Source organism: Pomacea canaliculata, linkage group LG2 (genome assembly GCF_003073045.1).
Source record: "Pomacea canaliculata isolate SZHN2017 linkage group LG2, ASM307304v1, whole genome shotgun sequence".
Taxonomy (NCBI): Eukaryota; Metazoa; Mollusca; class Gastropoda; order Architaenioglossa; family Ampullariidae; genus Pomacea; species Pomacea canaliculata.
The window spans coordinates 12,465,770-12,477,916 of NC_037591.1; the positions used below are offsets into that span (position 1 = coordinate 12,465,770).

The 12,147-nt window shown below is 38.3% G+C and overlaps 1 protein-coding gene across 7 annotated transcripts in view; it reads left to right on the forward strand.

Moving 5' to 3' along the window:
• Nucleotides 1-11,802, forward strand: part of LOC112557056 — a 90,928-nt gene extending 79,126 nt beyond the window's left edge. For all 7 annotated transcript variants that reach the window (XM_025226660.1, XM_025226658.1, XM_025226661.1 and 4 more), the window contains 16 exons: nucleotides 46-168; nucleotides 550-678; nucleotides 894-1,013; nucleotides 1,276-1,401; nucleotides 1,854-2,111; nucleotides 2,418-2,681; nucleotides 3,193-3,309; nucleotides 3,808-3,920; nucleotides 4,379-4,440; nucleotides 5,357-5,517; nucleotides 6,231-6,324; nucleotides 9,105-9,121; nucleotides 9,382-9,483; nucleotides 9,797-9,861; nucleotides 10,262-10,297; nucleotides 10,549-11,802. In XM_025226660.1, the coding sequence (XP_025082445.1) occupies nucleotides 46-168; nucleotides 550-678; nucleotides 894-1,013; nucleotides 1,276-1,401; nucleotides 1,854-2,111; nucleotides 2,418-2,681; nucleotides 3,193-3,309; nucleotides 3,808-3,920; nucleotides 4,379-4,440; nucleotides 5,357-5,517; nucleotides 6,231-6,324; nucleotides 9,105-9,121; nucleotides 9,382-9,483; nucleotides 9,797-9,861; nucleotides 10,262-10,297; nucleotides 10,549-10,560 (1,799 nt within the window). In that variant the 3' untranslated portion in view covers nucleotides 10,561-11,802. The remainder of the gene's footprint in view (nucleotides 1-45; nucleotides 169-549; nucleotides 679-893; nucleotides 1,014-1,275; nucleotides 1,402-1,853; nucleotides 2,112-2,417; nucleotides 2,682-3,192; nucleotides 3,310-3,807; nucleotides 3,921-4,378; nucleotides 4,441-5,356; nucleotides 5,518-6,230; nucleotides 6,325-9,104; nucleotides 9,122-9,381; nucleotides 9,484-9,796; nucleotides 9,862-10,261; nucleotides 10,298-10,548) is intronic.
• Nucleotides 11,803-12,147: the final 345 nt, after the last annotated feature.

Consider the following 12,147-nt stretch of genomic DNA (forward strand, 5'->3'; position numbering starts at 1 on the left):
TTCTAAGTTTACTATTTGAAAAACATCAATCATTTCCGTAAACAGACATCGATGAGTGCACCAGCAGTCCAAGTCCGTGTGGTCAGATCTGTGAGAACTCCCTCGGCAGCTACCGTTGTCTCTGCAACACCGGCTTCTTTTTCAACGCCTCATCTAAGCAGTGCGAGGGTAGGTAACCATGGAAACGAGTGGTGATCGCTGTTTCGTTGGTGTGGTCTGTGAGTGTCTTGTACTACTCCGGCTGACGAAAAAGAGAAATGTATGTTTATGTTGTCTTTTTACATCTTGTTTTGAATGTTTTTGTAAATTAAATTTTTCCGTGTCTGGTTACAAAGGACCGCTAAAATTACCTGCAGTTTATCGATAGACCGGAAGTTTCGGAGGTCGGCGGAGAATCTGTAGTTCTCTGTCTCGCGTGTGGACCACAGCTATGGTTACAGAAGAATTGCTAGTGCTGTTAGAGCTGAACCTAAGTAAAACAATCTACTGGGTATGATTGTACCTCCAGTGCATAATTAAGGCTGACAGGGTGAGAACTGTCCTGTACAGATGTGGACGAGTGCGCTCTGACGGCGACCAACAACTGCACACAGCGCTGCGACAACACCCTCGGCTCCTACCGCTGCGGCTGCAACATCCCGGGTTCTGTGTTGAGTAACGATGGTGTCACCTGTCAAGGTAACTTTTGTGACTGCCAAACCCAACCAAACGCATTTTTCTCTTGAAGTTCTTTTCAATCGGCTAAATAAAAAGACGATGTTTTGCAGTGTTCTTACATACAATAATTGGGAAAACTGGCTCATGCATTCTTGGACATTTGTACATTTTTGTACATTTAAGGAAATTAGGCTTAACGTGTTATTATTTTACTTGATCCTCCTGTAATTTCTCAGCCAGTGTCAACTGTACACGAACTGACTGTCCCAGAGACAACGGGGGATGCAGTCTGGAGGAGTGTTTCTGTAACAGCGGCTACAACATGAGCATCAATAACGACACCTGTTCATTTATACGTGAGTAGACGGCCTGGTGTTTATCTCGTTTGCTAGCTAAAATACATGTGTGGTTTTCTCTGTGCTTATATATATGTTCTATTGAGTTTGCGTGAGAATGTACTCCGTCTCTTGTTTGGGTTTTCTTTAATATTTCTAAGTCATGGTTGGGGGCCAGAAAGGTAGTGAGTCGACATCAGTTCTCCCCCAACTGTCATGTTATAGGCTACTTTTTTTTTTGTAGAGCGATTACTCATCTACAGATCGTTTTATTTTCTTTCAGCCGTTAACTGGTGCGGCGTGGCCAGTCCATGTCAACAAACTTGCAGCAATGCGGCGGACGGCAAAACCTTCTACTGCAGCTGCTCTGCTGGGTACTTACTCAACAAAGATGGCCGTACATGCAGGGGTAGGACTGGATTATGAGTAGTAAATGTCATGTATGCCCTAATTTTTTGTGATCTGATCTGCAATGACTGACAAAATATAAGGATTCTTTACTTTTGTCTTTGTGATCACTAAAACAAGAAGCGAGGAAAGCAATTCAAATAATCTGCTACTAATTCTCGTGTGTCCACCACCAGTTGGTGCAGCTCACCTTGTAGTGGTGTGGTGAGTAGAAGTCTGCCTTGTTGCCTTCATAAATTTTGTACAGTTTCGATGCTGACTTTCTTTTTGTTTTAGTTCTCGGATAAACCGAAGACCCAGAGGGCAATAGGATATTCCTGTAGTTCCTTTGCCTCATTTATCATTATCTTTCTATTATTTCATCCTTTTCCCCCTACACATCCCTACTCATGTATTTGTTTGTTCACATAGCGCTGTGTACACAATTTATTTTTCCTTTTATTTGTGTTTCAGAGTGCCCGGATAATACTTACGGCACGAACTGCGCTAATGAGTGCACGTGCAACAGACAAAACACTCAGTCGTGTAACAAGACTACTGGCGCCTGCACGTGCAAGGGAGGCTGGACTGGCAGCACGTGCGACACGGATGTTAACGAATGCACAGCAGGCTCTGTGACGTGTCCGGTAAACTCAATCTGTGTCAATCTACCTGGGACCTACCTGTGCTCTTGTTATTCTGGTTTCTTCAAATCAAACCAGACATGCTTAGGTAAGGAATAAAGACGAGTATCGCCCTCCTAGTCAGCCAGTCACTGTGTGTGTGAGTGAGTGTAATGTGGAGAGTTGGGGAGGGACCAAATATCACAGAGATCATTATTTGGCAACTTGGTATAGTTCTCAAACAATCCCTTCTATTTACTATTTTTTAAGTATACGAAACAGACGTTATAACTCTCATGTGTTTAAAATACTTTTTGTTTCAATAATTGTGATGTCTTCTTACACCGTATTTAGATTAAACAGACTGTGACGCGCGGTAGAAATGTTTAACGGACATGCTGTTTGATTACTTCAGAATGTGCTGAAGGCTTTTACGGGGCCAGCTGCGCCAGTGCATGCAGCTGCAGCGTCAACACCGTCTCCTGCAACAAGACTACGGGCTCCTGCACGTGCAAGGCTGGCTGGACCGGCACGCGCTGTGACACGGACGTCAATGAGTGCGCCCTCGGCGTCATCAACTGTACAGGCAGTCACGTGGTGTGTGTCAACGTGGACGGCGGCTACCGATGCGACTGTTCAAGTGGATACACTTACAATACGTCATCTTCCACATGTTCTGGTAATACCTGGCCACAACAAGTCGTCAACAAATTTTACGAACTTAGCTCCAAAGTTTGTTGCAAATAATTGAAACAAATAATATTTTATGGAAAAAAGAGTATCGTAGTTTAGTTGTATGATGTTCTGTACCAACTGCTGCGGGATCTGAGTGTTACAAACGGTTTGCGTAAATACAATGTGACAGTAAACTGTCATTTGCTAGACAGAGGACTATCAAACGAGTGTGAGTACTTCTAATCGAACGAATCCCTGAATGATGTCTGTGTCTAAATGCCTTGAATCAAACCATATCCCCATTAGAAAATGTATCTCTTAACAGTAATGAAGGCTTTACATGTTGTGTCGTACCTTAGTCACGTGAAGCTCATACAACGAGAGTAAGGCGTTTATTTATTGATAACTAGTGAGAAGAGTATTGAGATGAAGAATTTGCTCTAGTTATTAATTAGAGCCGACAGTGACGCGAGCGTTCTGTGTGTGATAAACATGTTGATAACTGAAAATCACAGATACCGACGAGTGCTCCAACGACATGGACGACTGCCTTCAGGTGTGTACAAACACTAACGGAAGCTATACCTGCAGCTGCGCGTCTGATTACTGGGGAACTGGCAATGATTGTACAGGTAAGTCTATACCATCGGTTTCTCTTTATAGAAAATATATATTTTTTTTTTCCTTATTTAATTTAAATCGGAAGCGTCTGGGATTTAAATAGAAAAATATGTAGTCAAGGTAATGATGTCCCTTCTTAACGGAGAGCTCAAAACGGTGTTTACGAAAGGTAAATGAATACAGACAAAACTTTAGAAAAAAAAAACACACATATAAGCACAAACTAGAACATAATAAACAAAATAGATCAACAAACAGGACAGAAAAATACCTGTAAAGGTAACATGTCTTCGCTTGGCATGTAAAAGAAAGTGCAAACGGAGAAATCTTAGCTCAATGTAGCTCATGGAACCATGAGAAAGTTGCTGTTTGTACTGATGTATTTGGCCATTTTGATTACCTCTACACTAGTTGTGTGCGACGAGTTCATAGGATAGTCAAGGAAGGGGTTTTATGTCCCAGATTATTTTCCAGCAAAATATGAGATTTGTATTTGATTCTTGCGGCAGAGATGACTAAAGTCCCTGCCACACTGGTGGTGGACATTCCCATACCAGCCAGCGAGCTCGCCAATCCTTACAGCGTGAAGTATGAAGGGTGGAAGCAGATGACTGCAGGCGCGGTATGTATGACATCTGTTGTGTTTGTTACCTAGCTACATATATCGAGACAAGAGTGTGAGATAATATTCGGATATAGTCCCCCTGACTATCAGTTCAGGTAAAACAGTTGAACTTAATCTCCCACAAATAAGCTAGTACATCGTTTGATGACGAGATGTTTTAAATATATCTGTTACTGTTTTAACCGTTTTAGCAACCTCGCTGTTAGAAGGCTTGCATTACCAAATTTACACTTGTATATAGACCACAACTACATTATAATGTATTTGAGTTGTTTCCATTAAGTTTCTATTGAGTTGTTTCTATTGAGGTGTTTCTATTAAGATTGATGTTAAGATTAAGACATTGTAGTTAGATTGTGTCATTACTGGTTGTATTTGTATATTATCATGCATATGCGCGTGCTGCAGAATACAGACTTTTGTAGTTTTTGTGCGCTCGCTTGTGTGTTATTCAGGTGTTTAAACGTTTGACAAGCCGCGTGCCAGGCCTCAAGGAAGTACACATTCTACGCCTTAGGTACCTGATATTATAATTACCTTAGTAAATAATAGGGATAACTCAGTATCAGCTGCAGACCAACAACGTAGTCCTGTAGATGCTAATACGCGCACATCTTATGGTTGGCACATAGCCTGAAGATGTCCACCTATCTTTCGATCTGCAGCTATGGGTAAATGTTTCCGGGGAAAGTAGGTCTCAGAACTGGAGGAAATGTGACTTAGAAGACAGCTTTCTACCTTCTTTTCTTGGGGATTTATGGCTTTTAGTGTTTGTACACTTGTCCTGGTACTAAACGGCTTAAGGATTTCATCAGAAATTGGCTCAGACTTATTGGCAGATAGAGGAGCTCAGATCGTGCACCTAGCCATATGAGAGTATTCCAAGTACAACTAATGAGCAATATTCCGTGAGATCAGTGACATAAATAACTTAGAGACAAGTAGCATGTGATTAGTATTACAGTATGATCACATCAGACGTGTAAGATCAACAACTACCACTCAGTATCAGCACAAGCTGCTGTTTTGTTGATGTCATTTTGCAGAGAACAGTCGAAGCAGTAAAAAAAAAAAAACTCTGAAGTTTGTTAGCTCGTAATTCAGCCGAGCATCAATGAGAACAATTAATGTAATCTTTAGAGAGGACAGCCAGTCGCTACGATTCTGCGCTTTAAAAGCATAATTTATTATTAATAATACGTTGTTGGCTGTTTTTATGTAATTAGTCAAAATTCTTCACTTCTTCAGGCTTGTAATCACAACTGTCTTCCGTAATCACAGTCTCTCCAATAGCCATGTAATCGCAAGATTACACTCACACTCGTAAGGAGCACGCTCTTAGCGCATAAGAACAAGAAATGTTTTGTTATTTTGTAATCTGTGTTTATTCTGTGCAACTTCTCTATCAATTGCATTATGATTTCTCTTCCTAGTGCCGGCAGTCTCATTGTTGATTGTCAGTTTGTGCTTGACGACCACACCTACCTAACGGCGGTGTCAGATTTGATCTCGAGTCTGGCAGACCTGGCTTTCACCAGTATAACCATTGGCAATTACTCGGGGAATGTTGTCATCACCGTGAAAGGAACCTCTGGTGAGTTTAGATATGGAATTGGTAGACCTTGGATTCAACCGTTGAGTTACCTGTTACAGAGTGACAACTACTAATATTAACGATGAATTTGTCCGTTTCCCTCCCCTACATCACCCACACACACATCACTTCTACGTTAGGTCCAAGCACTGGCCATCACTTCTGGTAAATCTTAAAGAGAATTTACAGTTTAAACGAGGGCTTCCTTGCTCCCTTTCCAACCCTTTTAGGAGTCAGGTACCCATTCCCGCCTGCTGGGTTGTTTTGGAAAAAGGGAGATGCGGGTATCAAACCTACCCGCCACTCAGTTCGGATACCAGCGCTCTAACCACTCGGCTATACCCTCCCCGCTTGCGAGTAGGTCGACACCCGGATGAGTGTTTTGTAGAAGGTCTGATTGACCGCGCTTACAGTCACTCTAAATACGGTCTTGTGCATTAATTACTCTGCTTAGTAGAAATAATCTTATTTTATAAGCAATCTCGCCTGTATATATAAAAATTTTTTCGAATCACTTTTCAAACATTTTTGTAATCAGTTGCTGGTAGGTGATGTAGCTTGTCAAAAAAACGACAATTAATAGCTATGCTTGTGAGAATATGGTAAAATGTGAAAAATCTCAGAAATTAGCAATACATGAATGGATGGAATTTAATTCTTCCGTGTTGATGTTTCTTCTACTTTCTTTTTTTTTATAATTTTTAAAATTGTAGTATCATCGGCCTCCTTGTGTACGGTGTACGACCTGGTCAGCCAGTGCCCCAGCGGAGAGCAGTGTCAGGTGGAGGACAGCAAGCCGGTGTGCAGGTGAGTTAAGCATCTACCTTATTTATACCTTATTTATACCTTATTGAAGACCCGGCATTGATAACACACCAGGGATGGGCAAGCTACTTTTAATTTGTAGCCGGCTAGGCTACAGCTACTTTTTTCAAAATGTAGCCGGCTACACTACAGCTACAATTTTGCAAAAAGTAGCCAGCTACTTTGGGCTACTTTTAAAATGTAGCCAGCTTCTTTTGGCTACTTTTAAAAGCGTGATGTTATAACAAGTTAGCTGTAGCCAGCTGGCTGTAGCAACATACACAAACATCAAACATACACACAAAACACTATTACTTGCTTTACAAAGTTTTTATTATAATAATGAAACGAAGAACTGCGATATACCGACAATTTTATTTAGTGAATCCATAAATGCTTTCATTCATTCCTTGCACCCTTCCTCCCCCGGCCTTTTTCACACAATAAGTACACGTATTTTACGATTATATTAAACATTTCTGGATCTTTTTCCTCATCCTGTTTTAGTGACAAAAGAAATTATATAAATAAATTTTCCGATAAACATTTGTTTTCTATAACTATTTGTTCCCTATTACTTAGAAATGAAAACTAAACAGATGCTTAAGTATCAGGTACCTGGTGGAATTTTCAATAAGTTAGGTTATGTGGTGATGAAAAATGTCAACCTCTTATCAATACTGTGACAATGAACAACAGACCATTGAAATAAATGAGTTTGCATGGAATATAAGTAAAACACTGCTTAATCTAATTTAGGCAAGCAGATCATAAGGCATTTTTTTCTAACACTGACACTGAAAACAAAGAAAGGAACACAAACTAATTGTTTCCAAAAGCTGATAGGGTGAAAAGTATAGTCCTGGCATACTAGAATAGACTTTAATTATATAGTAGGATGTCAAATGTAGCATATAAACACTGAAATATATTTTTCAAAAAGGATCTGATACAAGATATATTTATTTTAAATCTTTAAGCTTGAATTTCTCTGTTTGTCGTTTTTGACATCCAGTCCTAAACTATAAAAACATATTTCTCAAGATTGGCTTGTGCTACAGCAGTAAAATTTTGCAATTTTGTTTAGAAATGCATAAGCTACAAAGTGATGCATTTGAGAATATGGTATAAACATTACTTTTGATAAAATTAACATTTTTCTAAATATTTTCTAAATATTTAATTGCCACATTCACACTGAGTCGGGGGGTACCATGTCTGATTTTTTATATCTCCTAGAAATCTTGAGATATCAAAACGCCTTATGCATCAGTTTTCTTATCAGTGCCTCTAGTTTACAAAAAATCCAAAACCTTTGGTATATGACTTATGGTATTGTGTAAATTTGTTTTTTAAAATGCTTGTACGTTTTGAAACAAAAACGTTGATTAAAGTCACAATTTTCACTTTAGGTACTCAAAAACAGTTTTAAAGTGCTATATTTATGTTATTTTGTTACTCTATATTTAAAAACCCTTAAAGATATTTAAAATATGGATTTTAATTTTTGGAGTGTACCGGTAACCTTAAAACAAATCTACATTCTTTTAGTCCTTCATGGAATTGAATTTGACCAGAACTTTGGCCTCGAAGTTGCTGTCTGTCACCCCAGTGCGCAGCTTTGTCATGATAAGTCCTGCCAGACTGAACTATCTCTCAACAATTCTTGCATTTGAAACTATACCCACATTTTGTGGCTTCGCAAAATGTAAAAAATTTCAAATAAGGCTGGAAATTGATGGGTACGTCCATCTTCGTTTTTCAAATCGCTCCCGCCACATGGACGACCCGGTACTTCCGGTTACTGAGCGTGCGAGACACGTGGTGTCTGGCTGTCAAGACACCTAGCAGTGAGAGCAGTGGCTGTCGTCGTCTTGCTGACACGCTGTCGACGAATGGTCGTGTAACCAACACGTCAAATGGCTACGTAGAGTGGCTGTCGTACCAGAAATAACACAGAGATTGAATTCCACACTGAAGTTTTCTTTAATTCAGTATCTTTTTCTCAGCAGCTGGCCTAACTTCTCTCTCTCTCCAATTCACAAAGAGGTCCCACACCACTGTCAGCCCTGCTATTTATTCTCCCTCCCCTAGAACATTCTAGCACAGACATTCTATTTCGTCGCAATAAAGACATTTTTGAACATCGCTACATTGTTGAACATCATTTCCTCCCTCGCACAAGACATTTTTACTTTGAACATTGCTACATTGTTGAACATCATTTCCTCCCTCGCACAAAGACATTCTATCTTTTACATTGCTGCCGTGCTGAACATTCTGGAATATAGATGCAAATCTACAACCCAAAGACATTATACTTTGTACACTACTAGAGTGCTACAGTCGTGAAAGTAGCCAACATGTAGCCAAGCTACAGCTACTTTCTAAAATGTAGCTACGGCTACAGCTACTCCCCATCCCTGTAACACACAATACATAATGATCTCTTATAGGAAGAGTTTATTATATACAATGGTAATTTTTTTCATGTTGCGATGTATCCGATGACCATGACGAAGCATCCCTTGTTGGGAATTAGAAACAAATTCGTTAGTTAATGATGGTATAATGATGCTGTGATGGTATAACACAGACAACAGTAAATAACACAATAAAGAAGTAATATAAAGCCGAAAGATGCTATCGATATAATAAAAATCCTCCCATTTTTGAGGTTCACAAAAACATGGCAGCTACACACTTTTGAAGACAACCAAACGTACTCGAAACCAGCAATTGTCAAGTCTAATAATTTTTCTTTTCTTGACTTGTATTTTCAGAACAAATCCAAAGGATGGTAAGCGAAGTTTCTGAATTATAGAATAAAAAGAGCAGAAATTGTATTATATTTTCTCTGCATAAGTTTTCCCATTTTATGTGTTTATTGCCCTAAGCAATATCATTCAGGGCTTAAGATAATACGACTGTACTCGTTTATAGCTGAGATGCATCTTCCATGTCTTTTGCCAGATAGTCCAGTTGTTCCCCTATCCCCCTGTGACCAAACTTTGCTGATGTATACGAGCTGTAGTCTACAATGTTTTTACTTATCACTAGACGTGGCGCTCATTGTGGGGCTGACTGTGGGGCTCACACTTGCAATCCTGCTGATTGTGGCTGTAGTCATCATATACATCAAGAAGAAGAAAACTAGGAAAGGTAATGAAAAAAGAACAGCCTTTATTCTGGCATCTTTCTTTGTTAGAAGAAGTATCTAATTCTCTGATTATTCTGTAATGATTTGGAAATAGCCATCTAAAATTATGGAACTTTTTCTCTTAATTAAACGGTTGGAATTATCATAACCACCGATTACGATCCTAATAATACGAACGAGGCTAAAAAAAAACTAGACAAAACTAAAACAAGTTTTACTCTTCATTATAACAGTTAGATTCTCACAAGCGAAATCGATAAAAGTTAAATAGGTGAAAGTTGCCGTTAACTGTACACGGAAATCTATTGTTTTCAGGGACACGAAAAAATTCTTCTGTCGTGCCTGTTTCATCTAAAGGTGAAGTCTACCCAAGTGTCGTGGTAAATCCTTTGTTTGCAATAAACTTATGTCAAGTAAAGTAATGTGGTACTTTTACGCCAGTAAATACTCTGGTCTGACTGACTTTATGAGTAACTTAATGTGATATGATTATGTAAAGGTGTAATCTATAATAAATGCCTCTATGCTGTTATCTCTTAATGGAAAAAAACATTTTCTTGCTTATTTTACCTCTCGTTAACAAAGAATTGTCATTGTCAAAGAATTGTCCTTGTGCAGAAAGTTCAAACCTCCAGCAGCTGAAAATGACAAAAGTTAGTTTTAGTAAAATTATGAACTTGTGGGCGTGTATGCATATAATTGAATCATGTAACAATGAAAGAAATACCTACACAGCTTTAATTATTACGGCAAATATCCAGTGTAACATCTCTGTCACAGATGCCAGCCTGGGAAATGACATCCAATGAAAAGCAGGCAAGTTCATTCTTCACACACAAAATACTTTCAGCCTCACACACAGACACGCACGCACGCTCATTGCATATACTTTTGTATCTGAAAGTAACGTATGTGTAGTAATAAACAGTAAAAACAATGATTATTAGTATGTGTGCGCGTGTGAATGTGTGTACGGGTGTGTGCTGTGTGTTAGTATGTAAGAAGAAAATGAACGGACCAATTTAAAGACAGCTTGGATACAATTAAATTGTCTACTTCTATTTCAGCTAATCGACTAGACATAACCCACTAGAATACATCGAAATCTCCATTCTCCACTTCATGTAATCGACTTCAAGTGAAGAGGTCCAAGTCAACCAGTAGAAGACATCGAGGAATCCATAAACTCCTTTAAATAAGCCAGCATCATAATAATAAAAACACAAACACAAGCTTACTGTGACACAGAAAACAACCGATGTGTCTCGTTACTGCACTGATTGTTTTAGGAGGAACTGTACACTGGAATATGGAGAGGAACCAGAAGGTTGCATGGCACCGTGTGACAGACACAAACAGAAAGCAAAGTGAAAGGAGGAGACTAGTGTGACCTCAGTTGTTATTAACGTTGTTTGTGAAGGTTAGGCCATCATCTGTGGATTTGTACTGGAAACAAGGCATATCAGCACAGTTCTTACAACAACGAAGAACATTCTAGTAACGGAGGAAGTGGAGGTTTTTCTAATTCGTAACTATTTTTCTTTTTTATCTCTGAGTGATACTATACATAGTGATACTGTACATATAGACATGCTCCCATCCATCCCAATATGTAATATCTCACTTACCCCTATCCCCCACCGCCACCCTGCTACACACACTATCAACTTAGTTCAAAACCCTTAGTAATATCTTCACTAATTGGTCTAATCTTCTGAGGGTTTATTTATGTTTTTGAAGTTAATGAATTTATAAACATTAGGGTTGTGAATGTAGTAAAGTGGTAAATATTTTTTTACACCTATCAATTTTTTACAATTAAATAGATAGTGGAATTCGTACCCTATTTCCTTAGTATTACAGGCTACTGAACCTTTCACTTCTAGGTATATGTTTGCCTACATTTACTCGCAGGATAAAGGTTATTCAATAAAATGAATTTTATTCGAGATGATGATTGGGGGAAGTATTTTTAAGTAGTGCTCTAGTTTAAAAAAAACTACTTTTAAACATTCTATAATTTGAGTTTATTTGTTTGGAATATATTTCACATATCCAATTCTGTATATACTGATACTATACGCCTGATGTGTTTATGGTTTTATGCTCTATTGATAATAGATGATGAATGATGATAGTGTTTTTATTTGAACTTTTTTACCGCTGTCATGTATGTCATATACAGTATTTTCCTTAGTGATATTTTGCGACTAATGCTGTGATAAATGTGAGATATTGTTAGTTATATTTTATTAATAATATTTATTGTGATTTGAGTTTTAATTAATCTTCTTTTAACAAATACAGTAATAATTATAAAACTTTTCCTATTTCTGTTTCTACTATTAATAAAAATATAAGAAGATGCAAAGCAACAGTGTACATTGTTTTAACGTATTTTTAAAGTGAAAAGCTTAACCTTATAGCTTACAAAATGTTAACATTGTAGAAAAGTATTTTTAACACACTTCTGAAGAACGTGTCGTAGAAGCGACAACAGTGTGAAAGAAAGAGAAAGACCGACAGAGAATTATTTCAATACCAACGACGAGGATCAAAGAGCAACATGTAGTCCTCTACGTGTCTCCATTAAAAGATTATTGGGCACCAGATTCAAAATCACGTGTCTGCAACATGGGGTTAGCTTTGTAAGAATAATCTTTCAC